Source organism: Geospiza fortis, unplaced genomic scaffold (genome assembly GCF_000277835.1).
Source record: "Geospiza fortis unplaced genomic scaffold, GeoFor_1.0 scaffold81, whole genome shotgun sequence".
NCBI lineage: Eukaryota > Metazoa > Chordata > Aves > Passeriformes > Thraupidae > Geospiza > Geospiza fortis.
This window is the reverse complement of record NW_005054318.1, coordinates 5,957,008-5,971,625: the sequence shown is the minus strand read 5'-3', so window position 1 is coordinate 5,971,625 and position 14,618 is coordinate 5,957,008. Positions and strand designations below refer to the sequence as shown.

The following is a 14,618-nucleotide window of genomic DNA, read 5'->3' as shown; positions in this document are numbered from 1 at the left end:
ATCTATCAGTCATTTTATAGAGTTTTTTATCTTAACGCTGTCATGAAAAGCATAGCAGACACAATACTTTTCATATATCACCTCTTTTAATGCTGGCTCTTTACATTTTGGCCGGCGCGGAGATGGATGAAAGTGACGTTCTGGGGAAAGTCATAGCCATAATTCAAATCACTAGAGGCTTGATGTCATCCACACATTGCAACAGACTTGAAATGGCAGATAAACCTTCATAGCTGGGAGCTGTGGATTTCTTCTACAGCGTGAACAACGCCAGACATTCGGCATCTTATTTCTCATGTTAGAGAGAAATCATCTTATTTCCCATGTCAGACACCTGCACGTTGCAGAGACAGACACACAACAGTCAAAGGCAGCTGGGTTTTGGTTGAGAACACTGAAAACTGAGAGTGCAGCTCCAGCATCCCCTGGTTGGGAGCTGCTGCTGCTGTGCCCACACAGCCAAGCTCACTGTTACAGAGCTCGTGGTTTCTATAGCAGCCAGCGCTACATAAAAAGCTTGGCTTTCCCCTCACCAGCTAATCTTCACATGATGGAAGGAAGATGGGAGAGAAGAGGCACAGACCTGCAGGTGTGTGTGTTGCAGGTGGGCTCTGAGCAAGCACTGTGCAGGGGGCTCTGTGGGGATCACCTACCCCTGTATTTCAAGACTAATATTCCACTGATGTCCTGCAGTTATTGGTTTTTATGATAATTTCCATCAGGGGGGAAATATTCTGATATTAAAACCATACCTAACCCTACTCTGCTTCCTAACTGGCTTCTCCAGCCTCTGTGCCAAAACCCACAAGTGCCTCACTAGAGAGAAGATCCTCCCAAATGGTGACTCCATCCAACACTGACACTTCCCCTGCCCATGCTTTGTGCACCACTGGCCAGTTATAAAGGCAAGCCAGCTGAAGGACAAACACATACGGCTGAAATCTCTAAGGAATAAGGAATGCTTACACTTGGGAGTAAAATCTTGCCAATTTGCATATTAAGAAAAGAACAAACCCAAAGTACTGCCAGCCACAGTGTCTTAGCATCAGTTGCAGGAAGGAAAAAATGTACTTTCCTGGCATACCCTTTAAAGGTCGAAGATCTCCCTCCAGCCAGGATGTTCAGAGGGGAGCAAAACATCCAGTTCAGCCAATAGATGTTTTGCTTGAGTAAAATCTACTTCTTTAACCAAAAGGTGAGGAAATTACAAACTGACATGTTTGGATTTTCAAAGCACACATGGAGTTGCTGCCATTAAACATTGATTTTAATGGGAGAAGTCATATTCTGCTGGATGCTTACAGGAGCCTCTCCCTCAAAACAATCATGTACTTTCTGGTATTGTAAATATGTGAAAAATACTCTCTTCCTACTGAGTGCCTGTGGCCTGTATAATTTACAGATTCTCAGAATCTTCTGAATTGGAAGGGACCCACAAGGATCATAGAGTTCAACTCTTAAGTAAATGGCCCATATGGGGATTGACCTCACAAACTTGGTGGTATTAACACCATGCTCTGACTAGCTGAGATAATCTCAGGGTCAATGGCAGCTTTTAAAAAATAAAATTATTCACCATTTAAATATTGAATGTAGATTAATCTTCAACTTATCTGCATTAATCCTTTTGTTATTGAACCAATTAATGTTCTAGTTTAGAAAATTCTTCAGGACATAAATTTCCATGGCACAGACATTTATTTGAACTGTAAACAGAAGATTAAGGTTGCTATGGTGTGATCTCTTTCTCACAGTCTATTTACTTCTCCCAGCTAACAACAATCCCAACAGCAGAGTCCATAAAACAGAATGTACAAAGTAGCCACCACAGACCAAGGTGCTGATGAATCTGAACACTCTCCACAAACAAAGACATATAGAAAAGTAAGACAAACTTTTTTTTTGTTAAAAGTTGTATTTGGGGATAAAAGTTTTTTTAAAAAGGAGCAGCTTGAAAAATCTGCTTTGATTGTTGTTGTCTAGTCCTCCTACAAAATGGCAGGTTTGTGCAAGCTGAAGTATGCAGACTGTGAGAATATTCACATTATGGCAAGTTAATGACGCCATGAAGGAATGGAAACAGGCAAAGGGCAAAGAGCACATGGATACAGGACAGAGATGCTTTATTCAAAATCTCTATCTCTATCCGGCCTTTTGCAAGAGTATGGTACCATTTCAACTACAGAGCCAATGCAGGCTATTTCCAATATGGATATTCCCATTCATCAGCAAAACTTTTAGCTTCTGTAAACTGTAAAATGGTTTGGGCTTTTTATTTTATGCTAATGGCACAAGTTGTTTTCAGCATCAGACTTGCAAAAAAAGGCAGTCCAAACACATCCTCGATCCTCCAATTGTCAGGTTCAAGTACATAACAAAATTTTATGAGGGAAAAAAGGGCTGGAAGTAGGAATATTAAACTAATCAAACAGAGAAAAAGACTGGAAAGTTAAGCTATTTTTTCTACAAAGTCCCTCACCCAACCTCTTCCTTTGCTCCTGGCTAAGTCCCTTTTTAAACAGGAATTAAGTAACAGAACAGACCATGCAATATAATGTAATCACTTAGTACAAACTTCTTCACTAATGTGAGAAATGTTTATGATTCTCATCCAGAGAGTGGGCTCTGGCACTCTTTTCCCAGCACAAGTGTAGTTATACCTTTTCCTCACAGTAAATCTCCTGTTCAACAGCTGCTGTAGGACTCCTTTAAGGATATCTCTGCCACCCTACAGGTAGTGGAGGGGTAGGGAACACGTGTGAGCAGCAGGAAGTGGATTTTTGGAGTGAAACCAGCTGTGGTTAAGGAACCACAGAGATGTTTAACCCACCCTGCAGGTCAGGGGCTGCCTGCCCTTCCCTGGTGCTCAGTGCTGACAGATGTGAGCAGCTGCAGAGTGGGTGCACCTCACCTTCCCCAGAGCACTCTGAGAGTCCCCACAGGCTGCCTGTTCCAGGACCACTCCATGGCACAATCCACCGTGCAGTAGGTGGAGAGAGGTGACGGGGAGATTTGGCTGAATAACGCTGAATAACACTCTTAGCTGGATGTCAAGATGTGAAGTATTGACACACTCATTGTCATCCAGAGCAACATGACAGCCAGATGTTGCCTGTCCCTCCTGCTTTTGTAGAAAGATGCAGGTCTCTTGCAGCTTAGCTATGGATCTGCTGGCCTATCATGGACTTCTCAGCTATCCTAGGACTTTCTAAATGGCAGTAAATGCTTCTATGTGTGATCTTCTCACTGACCCAACTAATTTTGCACAGATTAGTTAGTCTTAAACAATTTGGAATACATTTAAAGGACTTTTGGCATGGTCAGCAGACAAGAACAAAGATTTGCAAAATGTTTTCTGTCATGGTTTAATCTACCAAGGACTTGGAATGCTGAAGTGGACAAAGAATTAATATGCCCATCAGAATATCCCTAATTTGGTTGCTTTTTTAATTTTCTTTTAAAAATATATGGAAGCCTTGAGTAGTCTGCCCAGAAACCAAGGACCCAGGTAGCACAACATCTCAGAACTTTGAGATGCCTGCTATCAAGTGCCAGGAATGCTGGAAGCTGTAGGAGACCTCAACTGACATGGGGCTCTTCATTCTGTCATGCTTTGCTCTGTTTTCTGTCCTGGGCCTCCAGAACCTCGAAGGATTTCGGAAACCCTGTTTCTCATTCACTGATCTCACTATATTTCAAGATTAAATGCTTCATGTGAAACAGGGCAACAGTTTTCCATAATCTCAGTTTGGCTGAAGTTTTTAATGAAGTTTACATGGAAAATGCTGGTAGGTGCACTTCTATCAGCACTGTGATTCAGAGCTGGAATTTTGAAGAGAGATATATGATACTCATACTGTACATGTGTAGATTATGTGGGTAGTTCACACAAAAAGTAGGATAAGGTCTTGCCCTTTTTCTCATTAAGTGACCAAATGCAAGAAGGCAGGATTTAATCCTAATTCTGCAACAGCACTTTTAGTTGTATTTCTGTATAATGTTTTGGGAGAATTCTAAATTTAAGTAGTGACCTAAGCAAAAGGTTTCTGAGAAACTGGGACCTGTCTTGAAAACTGGAATACAGCCCACTCTAAGAGGCAGACTCCTATTCTCTTCACCACACCATAGCAAGATCATTATTGACACACCTGGTACAGTGAAAATCCAGTCTGAAATATTTTCTAAGTCTGTTTGGCTACTCTGGACTAAAGGTCTGGAGATGCAGCTGTTTTCCTTTCAGTTTTGTCTGTTTGAGTATTTGTATGTGAATGGTTGCACAACTAAGATAAAAAGAAAAAGCTCCAAACTGTGAAATCCAGGAAGATTTCACATTGTTCTGGATGTCCATTTCTTCAGGGAGCAAAATTTTCCAACCCTACAGCAAAACAGTCAAACTTGGTACAACCATAGAAGGAGTAAGGCTGAACTGGGCTACAGAACAGTGCAGGTGATCTAAGAAAAGAATGCCAAAATGGCACTCCATGTGCACTCCAAGTACACTCTGTTATTTTCCTTTCTAGATCTCATGAACCATCTGCCCTGCTGGGCATGAGCAGTGTAAATGGTCAAATCGGGCAGGGACAGAGAACAGAGTGGGTCAGGTAAAGATCTGACACATCTGTGTAACACAGACAACACAACTGGAGATCAAACTCTGCCCAGCCTGGAGCAGAGAAGGCTGTGGGGAGACCAAGGAGCAGAGTCCCAGTAACTGCAATCAGATTATTGGAAAGACACAGTCAGGCTGCTTAGAGCATGGCTCAGCGGAGGAATGAAATAAAATGGGCACAAGTTGAAACAGGAGAGGTTCTGACTGTATATAAGCCAAAACATCTTCACTACAGTGGCAACCCTGAGGTGAGATGCATTACCCAAAATGGTTCTGCAGTCTCCATCCTTGGAGGCTTTCAAGATCAACAGCATAAAGCCCTGACCAGCTGGTCTGATTTCATAGCTCATGCTCTGAGGAGCAGGTTGGTCTAGAGACCTCCTGAGGTCCCTTCAGACCTGAATCCTCATCATCTCTGGAAATCTGCCACCAGATTTTAGTGTATCAAAGAAAAGGTTATACACAACCCCCCATATTATGGGAACATCCTGCCTTTAGGGAGAGCGTCTTTCCAAACCCCAACAGTCAGAGATGGACAAACATCAGCCTGAAGTGTGATTTGACGCTAGCTTCTACAGTTAAAAAGGAAACTGACACTAATAACTGCAATGAAGATTCTAAAAGCTTTGCTGAAAAATAGACAAAGCTTGTGATTAGCATGATCAGACAAGACTCTGACAGTTACCTTGAAAAAAATTAAGAGGAAGTAGCTCAATACTCAGCCAACAAAGCTAACAAAGGTGAAGAACATTTTAAAAGCCAGGTGACACCTTTCATTTAATAGTGAGACACAATTTAAAATAAATTTTAGGTGTTGTCCTTTGAAAACTTTGCATAACTTACAGCAGAGAATTTTTGGTTTCTCACATAAAAAGAGCAAGTTAATGTCTTTTATGAATATGGTGAACAGATGGCAAATGAAACATTCAGTGTACAAAAATGCAGACCAACAAATTATACCCTTAGCTGCCAGAAGAGACAGGTGAAAAAACAGAGAATAATGCAAAACGCCCCAAAACCAGAAAAGAGTCTTGAGCATTGAAATATGTAATAATACACAGCTGGAATGTTGTAATTCACAGGACAAAATACTTCTCTAAGTACCACAGTGCTACAGGTAGCAGAGAGGGAAAACTGAGCCTCTGTAGTATTTTTGAGGCAGTTTTTCTGCCCTGTAAGGTGCCTCTGTGAGCAGCTGCAGACCCCAGGAGTGCAGGAATCAGAGCCACGCCAGAGTCAGAGGCCAAACCACTGCAATGGGTGCTCAGGCAGCACAAAGCACGGCTGCAGAGCACTGAACCACTTTATACCCTGCAATTCTCCTGGACCTGTTCACAAATTGTGCGAGCCAACAGTGAGGATGAACAGAATAAAGCCAAGCTCCACTGCGCAGTTACCAGAGCTCCCTGTTGTGGTGAGGATGTGATTTTAACTCAACTCTGACTAACAAAGATAACTTTGGTTGTCCCTACAATATTGCACTTCTTCACAGGATCTGGCCTCTAAGACTTAAATTATGTGTAATAGCAACTGAAAAGATTCCTCAGCCATGAGGAACACTACATATATTTAAAGTTCCTTCTCCTAAAACCAGATACCTTCAAATCCCTACTCACATAACAGCCCAAATAAATAATTTTTGCTTCAAATAGGGAAACTGCACATCAGTAGTTAACATATTTTACAACCTTTATAAGGGGATAAAAAAAATCACAACAGATTTCTTGCAGTCTGTACTACAGCTTTGGTTGTATTTGAAGTGTCAGACTCTGTGTCACTGGAAGCAGACATTCCTCCCGTGGTATTTGTACGCTGCCGACGCAACAGACACTCCGCTTGCCAGGGTCTATCAGCACAACTCCATAAAGACATGAAATAAGTGTATGTTCTAAGAAACTCACAGCAAAACTTAATGTATGATGCCTTTAATCAATCAGCTACATAAATTGCTTACAAGGAGTTTGACTCCAAAGTGGCAGCTGGCTGGATTTGTTTTCATTTTGCCTGCATACAGAGACCCAAGCCATTCTGCTCCTGCCAGACCAAGATATGGCTCACCAGCAGGAGCTGCCATCTCCAGGCTTTCCAGAGCCCTCGGTGCTGAATGCCCAGGGCTGATGAAAAAGCAGTGTGTTAATGCCCTGCCAAATGTCACTTCTCTGCTGGGTGCTCAGTGTCCTCTGGCCAACCACCTCACAGCTGCTCTGCCAGCCATGGCCATGGCCCTCCTTCCAGCCTGCAACCCTGACTGACTTGACTGATCTTCATTCATTCAAGGGACATGATGATGACAAGTCAAATGCCACTATTTGAGGCAGGCAGGAAACACTGCTTGTGCTGAAAGATTTCCGTGGGGATCTCTTCACTCATCATGAAGTGACAGAGATCTTCTGAATTGTGACCTGCTCCAAGAAGCTGCTCTCCAGAGGGCTGCCCTCTCCTCCAGCTTTTGCTCCTGCCTCTTATTTGCATACAGCACATGCATTGCACCTGGGTTTTCAATGTGTGTGCTACTTAAATCTCCACAATACCTCACAAACCTTCTTGTATGAAAATTGCTTTGTTGTCCATCAGTCACTATCAGAACACTCAGAAACTTGATCCTCACAGATAATGAGATATGGCTGCTCTTCTACTTATTTTACAAGGTAAGCTTGTTGAGAGACATGTGGGCATCCCATGCACCTTCTCCTAAATTCAGCAGTAGATCTAGGAGTGGGTGAATTCAAAAATCCTTCTAGGTCCCTCTCCCATGGCACAAACATTTGGCAACACAGCCCTTAAAGTTCAGAATACACAACTTTTGTAGGGAAGTATTGCAACACAGTATTGAGTTATTAAAAAAGTGCAAATCAACATTGGATGTATACTGTAGAAGAACTGGGTGTAAATGAGAAAATTGGGAAACACAAATGAGCTAAAAAAGATTTCAGAACTTATTCCTTCAAATAAAACCACATGGAAAAATCAGATCAGAGTCTCACTGACTGTGCCAGCTCCCATCCTGAACCAATGGGCACTTCCAGACAAAGCAGCAACACATTCATCTCCTGTTACTATTTCTCTCATGTGACTGATGTATTCTTGCAAGCCATTTCCATGAAGTTATTCATTGCTTCAGAGTAACTGTCTAAGTCTCTGTTATCCAGTGAAGGGAACCTCTAAGTCTTTAAGAAACTTTTACTATAAGTTTTAGGAAAAACTAATTCAGAAATTGCCCTTGGACAAGGACATCAAATACTGGCATACAAAACCTGATTTTCTTAACTACTACCACCTAATTTAAATAATCAGTTTTGAGAAATATGTATCTTAAAAATAAGTCAGAGCACATAAAGGCAAACATTAGTTAAAGTCTTGCATAACTGATACTGCAACACCCTCTTGTGGTCAAATAAAAAGGTTTTGTCTGAAATTTTTCCTCTATAAAAAGCTTCTCTAGGCATCTTTTCCTTTGACTCAAAGGAAATAACTGCCATATTTCTGCCAGAATAATTTGTACTGCATATTATCACTTGTCTTGTAAAACCAAAAGACCAACCTCAGTCAAGTTCTTCTTCAAAATGACAGGCCCTGACATTTGCTTGTCAAATTAATTAATCACAAAACATACTTCTAAGCAAAGGCCATCTTTGACAGTGACACTCATAATTTTTTTTCAAGTTTCATGTCCCCAACCAGAAAATATCAAGAGGTTCTGATCAGTTTACCTTGATGCATGTGGCATGAAGCCACAATAAACATAAACCTACAGGATGAAAAGATGTTCACAGTAAATCTGTTGTACCAATTTAAATGAGCAAATAAAATGCTAAACTGGCAAATGGAGAAAATGAAGGGAAACAGTTCAGTATCTGTGCCAGGTCTGCTGAGATCACTTAATGGCATAGACTTAAAACACATGATTGTAATCTTTCTGTCCAGTTTATTTGGTAGCTGATAGTCATTTGGAGGCTAACCTCAGTACAATGACCAGTTTTACCTTATTATTGTTTAATTTGCAGAAACTGACTTGAAAGAATGATCAGAATTAAAATTCAATTTGATACAGGAACTTTGTACACAAGAATCAAGAGGAACAGACTTTCCATCAGCATCCTTTTCTGAACAGATCAGGAGATAAAATCCTATGCACTCTGATTAGTGCATTGGTTCTTCCAAATGTGCCTCAGATTCCTTTTAAAGCAATCAGATGCTGCTAAAAGGCTGCTCTCCAACCAGCTGCACAGACTCCAACTTGGAGAGGACCCTGGACCAAATGCAACAGGATAAGCAGATTTCACAAGAGGAACAGGGACAACTACTAGTCCAGGCTGAAAAGCACTACATTTCTTCACTCCATGACAATGCTATGTGACTACATGACTTCTTTTTCTTTTTGGTTGAAAGAGATGAAACTATTGAACTATTCATGTTTCAATTATCTCAGAAAAAATAGCAAATAAACAAAAAGCCTACTAAAATTTAATTCAAAACCAAAGCAAACATAGGGGTTTGAGATGGAATTTACCTTTTCTTAAGTTATCATGATTTTCAAATTCAGAATAATTTTTCAAAGATTATTGTAGAATTGTAGAAGTATTTTTTGCTCAACTTGTCAACATGAAGTGTTAGGATTGTTGTATAATTGTAACTACTGTTAAAGAAATTATCTGCCAAATTCAGTATGTGTTTCCCAATACTGCAAGCAAATAAGTTTGCCAAAATCCCCCCGAAGAAGTAGATTCAAAGTTCATTAGCATTTACCAGAAAGATGAAACAAGAGGATAGAATTCATCTGGAACTAATCCACACTACTCAAAAACAAGTCAGTCAAGAATTTCAGAGGAAATTTATACTTTAAATACTCTGTTTTCCTGCAAGGTCACAAATACTTGAGGAAGCGAGTTCATCCCACAGAAGCCTAACAGGCTGACTGCAAAGACAAACACTGATATTTTGGACACTGTTTTGAGAATTCTCACTTTTTATCCTAATGACCCTTTATAGTTACTTAAAACCTTCTCATAGTTGCTTAATACCTTCTGCGGAACTCTCCAAGTGCTTAGAAAAGAATTTTTTTAATTTGAAAATAAGAAGCTTTCAGAACAGATTCCTTGAAACACTTAATTTTAACCAAACATCTCTGCCCCAAACAGAGTTCAAGGCCTCAGCAGCTGTCACACTGGGTCTCTGCTCCTCTTCTGGTATATATTCACAAGTCAGACGTTTCCAATAGAGACAGTAAACACAAGGGAAACCAGCAGCTTTCAGGAGTTTTGCTTCTGCTACATAACCACAACAAAAGTCCTCCTGACTACTCAGCAGCAATCTCCACAGCACCCTTTGCTATTAAACCAGACTTTATTGTTCTGAGGATTTTGAATAGAGGCTGATCTCAGCTGCAGTCGCTGTAATCACCTTGTGAGCTAAGAGTTTGCTGGCTACATCTGGAGATCCCATTGCTTCCAATTACAGTCACTTATGAAGCTGCTGTTACCATGAAGACCCTGACAGCACTCAAGCAATGATGCAACATAAAGCACTAGGAAAGGGCATTAAATAAGAGGGAAGTAAACCAGTGCTGAGCACTGCCTGTCAGTGCTGCTGTGCATGTTCTTTCCTGAAAGCACTCCAAAGCAGCAGCTGAAAGAAAATGTTAGGAGAAAAGCAACTTTGAAAGTGCAAACAAGAATAGGTTTCACTTTCTGAGAAGTCACAATATGGCTAAAAAGGCTGGGTATATGGTAAGTCTCAAAATGGACAAGCTGGAAAGGGGTTGTAGAATCAGGAGAAATACCTTGGTTAGGTCTCAGCAAACAGGAACCATACCTCTGGGGCAACCAGCCCCAGCTCCTTCTGTGTCCTAGCAGCACCCAGCTGAGCAGAGCTGGCAACCACTGCATAAGTGGCTACTTGGGCCTGGGCAGACAAGCAGGTAGACCAAGTCCAACAGGATAAGATCTGGAGAGCCAGTGGAGGCTGAACAGAGAGGAAGGAGAATCTGGTAAGTCACTTATTCCAGTTCATGCCTCTTTGGCTTGTCTTGACAATGGTCCTGATAGTCCCTGACAGCATTAGGGCTTGATCCAAAGCCAACACTAGCAAACAAAATTTGCTGCTGCAGGGACATTGGATCAGATCCTAATACCTTCCTTTCTAGGGTTACATTATCTCTGCTCTCCTTCACTGGACAAAATCTGTCCTAATATCTCCAGCATGCTGGGCTTAAGCTGAAAATCGATGCAAAGAACTGCATGCTAAGTATCTTTTAGCTTTTAGAGATTTCCACAATGAAGACATAAAAGTGCCAAGCTTTATAATTTATTGCAGACACACTGATATTATCACCTCTTCTCATACTCTTGGAAATGGCTGAAATGGAAGCTGAACAGAGTGTTCTGCCAAAATACAATTTTGTATTCCCAGTCTGTAAATCTAGTGAACTTGCCCCATTGTTATGGTATTTCAGCAGACTGCTGCACACGTACAGCCTAAGCTTTGGCTGCGCACGCACCAGTGACCCAAAGGAACCTGAAATTAAGATCCTGTCTCTGCCATATCTTGAGTAAGTGTTTGTGTTTATACTTCAGTATACATCATCATGTCTATTAGAAGAACATTCTTGGTAAAATTAAAATCAGCTCCATTTCCAGCTGCACACTGACCAAGCTAAAGGAAAAGGGAAGAAAAAGAGTATCACTCTCAGGACTTTCTAAAATGGGAAATGAAACCACCCAAAAACCTTCACCCCCTTCAGCCTACCAGGGAAGATACAGATCCCAGCCCTGATTTCCCCAGAGAAATTTGCAGTTTGCAGTCTTGCCTGGCTCTGTTTACTTGAGGAACAGGCTGATGCCAGGACTGTGACGCATGCAAAGCCAGGGCAATGTTACTCTTTACCAGTTCTGCTCGGACACTCAGACTCTTGCTCAACAGGCTCAGCCTGTTCCATACTCATTCCCTAGCTAAGGCAGCAGGAAAGACTCTGTGCCTGTCCCTGGGGTTGACAGTCATGAATATTGGTGCAAACTCACTTTCATATGTAATATGACACATCATGCAGCTGATGCATGTTCTGCTTTCCAGTTGTAGCCATGACTACAGAAACTCGTGCAAAAGGGTAGGACAGGCTTGTGAAGAACAAGATGCCTAAAGATGGATTCATCAAACTACATACCCTACAGCCTGCAGGGGACTGTCCTTCAGTTCCACATTCCTGTCCCAAAAACAGTGATGGAGAAAGGCTGGTATGCATTAAATGTCTGACTTGAAGCAGATGTAAGGCAATGCCTCAGACCATGACATTTCTCATTAATTAGCACCATCCAATAGCACCTGAACCTGATAACACTCAAATAATGGCTGCATATCAAGATAAAAAATTCTAGGACCTCACTGCTGTGCTGGTATACCAAGACACATAGTGATAAACAGAACAGTCATAAATTAGATTTTATTTGCACCTGGGGCATATCTGCACTGGACAAGGAAGTGCAGCACAGAAGTCCATTGCTCCTAGCTCTACATGGTACAAGGCTGTGCCGTACAGACAAGCTCAGCTCAGAAGGATGTAGAGCTTCTGCACTAGTTTGATGAGCTTAGATGCAGCACAGGTGGGCAGTTCAGAGTCAACCCAGGTGTCCCTTGAGCCCTGCTGCAGATACAGCTGTACAGAACTGTTTCCTCTCTTGACTCACACTCCTCTTACAATAGTGGGTGAACTGATGTTTTCTCCATTTCAGGCCGAGGAAAGCAAAGGACAGAAAATCAAAGGACTTGCCCTGCAGCCCCACACCAGGTATAGAACAGAGCTGAAGTGCAAAACTCAGGCCTCTTCTGACTCCATGTGCTCCTAGCACAGCTGCCTATCTGCACAGAATACTCCCATGGATGTTTGCCTGCAGCAATATGGCTCTGGGAGCTCCTACCAGGGACTTCTGCCAGCAAAGTATTGGTAATTTCAAAAATAAGATGCTGTGTCTTGCTCAAGGCATTGAACAAATGTTTTCTACAGCAACTCAGGACATGAATAATCTATTTGTATTTGCACAAGGCATTGTGGACATGGTATTCTCACCTTCCCTTAGCAAAAATAACACCCACTCCTCATATAGTATGAAAAGAAAACCCTGGGCTCCATCCCCAAAAAGACAGGTTTTAGTACAAGGAATCTGCAGGTATAAGAGCTGGGCTGTACATGTCAAACTGAGCAGTTGAACAGGCATTCAATTATGATCAACATTAACCAATTTATTTAAAGACAAAGAATTTGACACTGTATTTTTTACTTCTATTCCAAGGCACCAGATCTGGAGTTTCCTAAAGGATCCTTAACCAAATGAAGAGACATTTAACTGTTCCCATGCTCTATTTAGTTTTTGTCAATTTGAGCTAGGCTAATATTTCAAATTGAAGCATACCTAGGCATTATTGGCAAATTCTTTACAACTATAATTTTTAGGAAAAATAAAAGAGCTGAAATGCTCTTCTCTGCTACCTATGTGTGTTCAATCTGTTTTAATGTTAACAACTTGGCAAAAAGACAGGTGCTGGAAGAATCAACTTCCTAGGAGCAAATTTGTAAGATAATCATCTTGCTGAAACCCAAGCCACTACTAAAAATAAAAGAAAAAGCCTCCCACAACACAACCATTCTAGAGCTGGGTAACTTCTGTCCCAGATAACATTTTATGCAACACATTTTAAAATTATTCATTTCCCTCTGTTATCCTATCATAAGACAACAGGAGAAAAAAAAACCCAATTGTTTTGCTTTTTTTCTACAACACTTGCATGTACACTCAGTATGATATATTTCAGTACATTTCAATTCTAATTTTGAAAGCAGAAGTGCTGATATTATAAGTGCTGATATTACAAATAATTTCAGTAAGTTGTACTTTTATAAGAAGCAATTCTTTCAATTTTGAAAACTTATTATTGGTCTTTGTTTTATCCAGGGTAAGAGAAAGGAGCAGAAGCCACTGCCAAACTGTATGTCTGTGTTCTCAAGCAAAGTTCCCAACTCAACCAACCAAACTACTGGCAGCCAAATGAATATGAGCCTGGCAGGGCTCTGATAAATCTGAATTCTTCAGCAGTGCTGCATGAAAGAGGAAACTTGAGGGTGAGCTCCAGCTTTCTTAGTGCTTCAGTAACAATATAACAGCAACAAAGCAAGTTCTTTCAAGGGTAAAAACAGATCTGGTCCAACAATGCCATAATGGTCCTCTTCATAGTTTGGGTGACTGTGCCATATACAGACAGCTCTACAGATCTCATCCATCCTCCCATGCAAATCTACAGTAAGGATGCCACTAACATCTGAAAGAATGAGGTTACAGACAAAAGACCATTTCTTCCTGAATTTTATCTCCTGAAAACAAACAACAGAGATCTGCTCAGATGAGTCACAACATAAAAAACACACTTTCAGTTCTGGAAGCCATGACAAAAACGTAGAAGCTTGTTGCATTTCACGTAGTTAGACAAGGATTCATCAGCTTCTGTCATCTGCATGTTTAAACTTGCTCTAAAGGATAAATACTTAGGCACGTGAGACATGCTCTGTGCTTTTCACCACTCCCTGCTGAGGGAGGGAGACCAAATATTTTTCACACTAGTTTTCATTTTTGTGTCTGTGGATTTGCTGCCCTTTAATTCCTTTCCCTTATGCTTTTTTTTTTTCCTGGTTTAGCTGATGGAAACTCATTGACAAGGAAGCAGGCTTTCACATTTTGCTCTGAAGGCGTGTTGGCTCAGCAACCTGTCTTACACCCTCAGGACTGTCAACCTTGAATTTAACAGGTTCAGTCCCTAAAATCTGTGGTTGCCCAGGGAAACTATCCTCCAGCTAAATCAACACAATACCAAAAACCTGTTCAGCTAGTGCATCTTCATTACATAGGTTGAAACTTTATGGCCTGTTGTTCCGTAGGGAAAAATCTGCAAGGAGCAGAGCATGGAGAGGGTACACACAATATCTGTCCTTGAAGCTGTATGTAACTTCTGCAGGATCATGCTCAGG

At 41.2% G+C, this 14,618-nt stretch overlaps 1 protein-coding gene across 1 annotated transcript; it reads left to right on the top strand.

The window, feature by feature from the left end:
• The first annotated feature begins 4,755 nt into the window (after positions 1 to 4,755).
• On the top strand, positions 4,756 to 13,738 carry CUNH2orf50 (chromosome unknown C2orf50 homolog). Its single transcript, XM_031056439.1, is given in 7 exon segments — positions 4,756 to 4,857; positions 10,219 to 10,453; positions 10,456 to 10,555; positions 10,557 to 10,595; positions 12,892 to 12,918; positions 13,542 to 13,667; positions 13,669 to 13,738. Coding segments are annotated over 7 exon segments (699 nt in total).
• Positions 13,739 to 14,618: the final 880 nt, after the last annotated feature.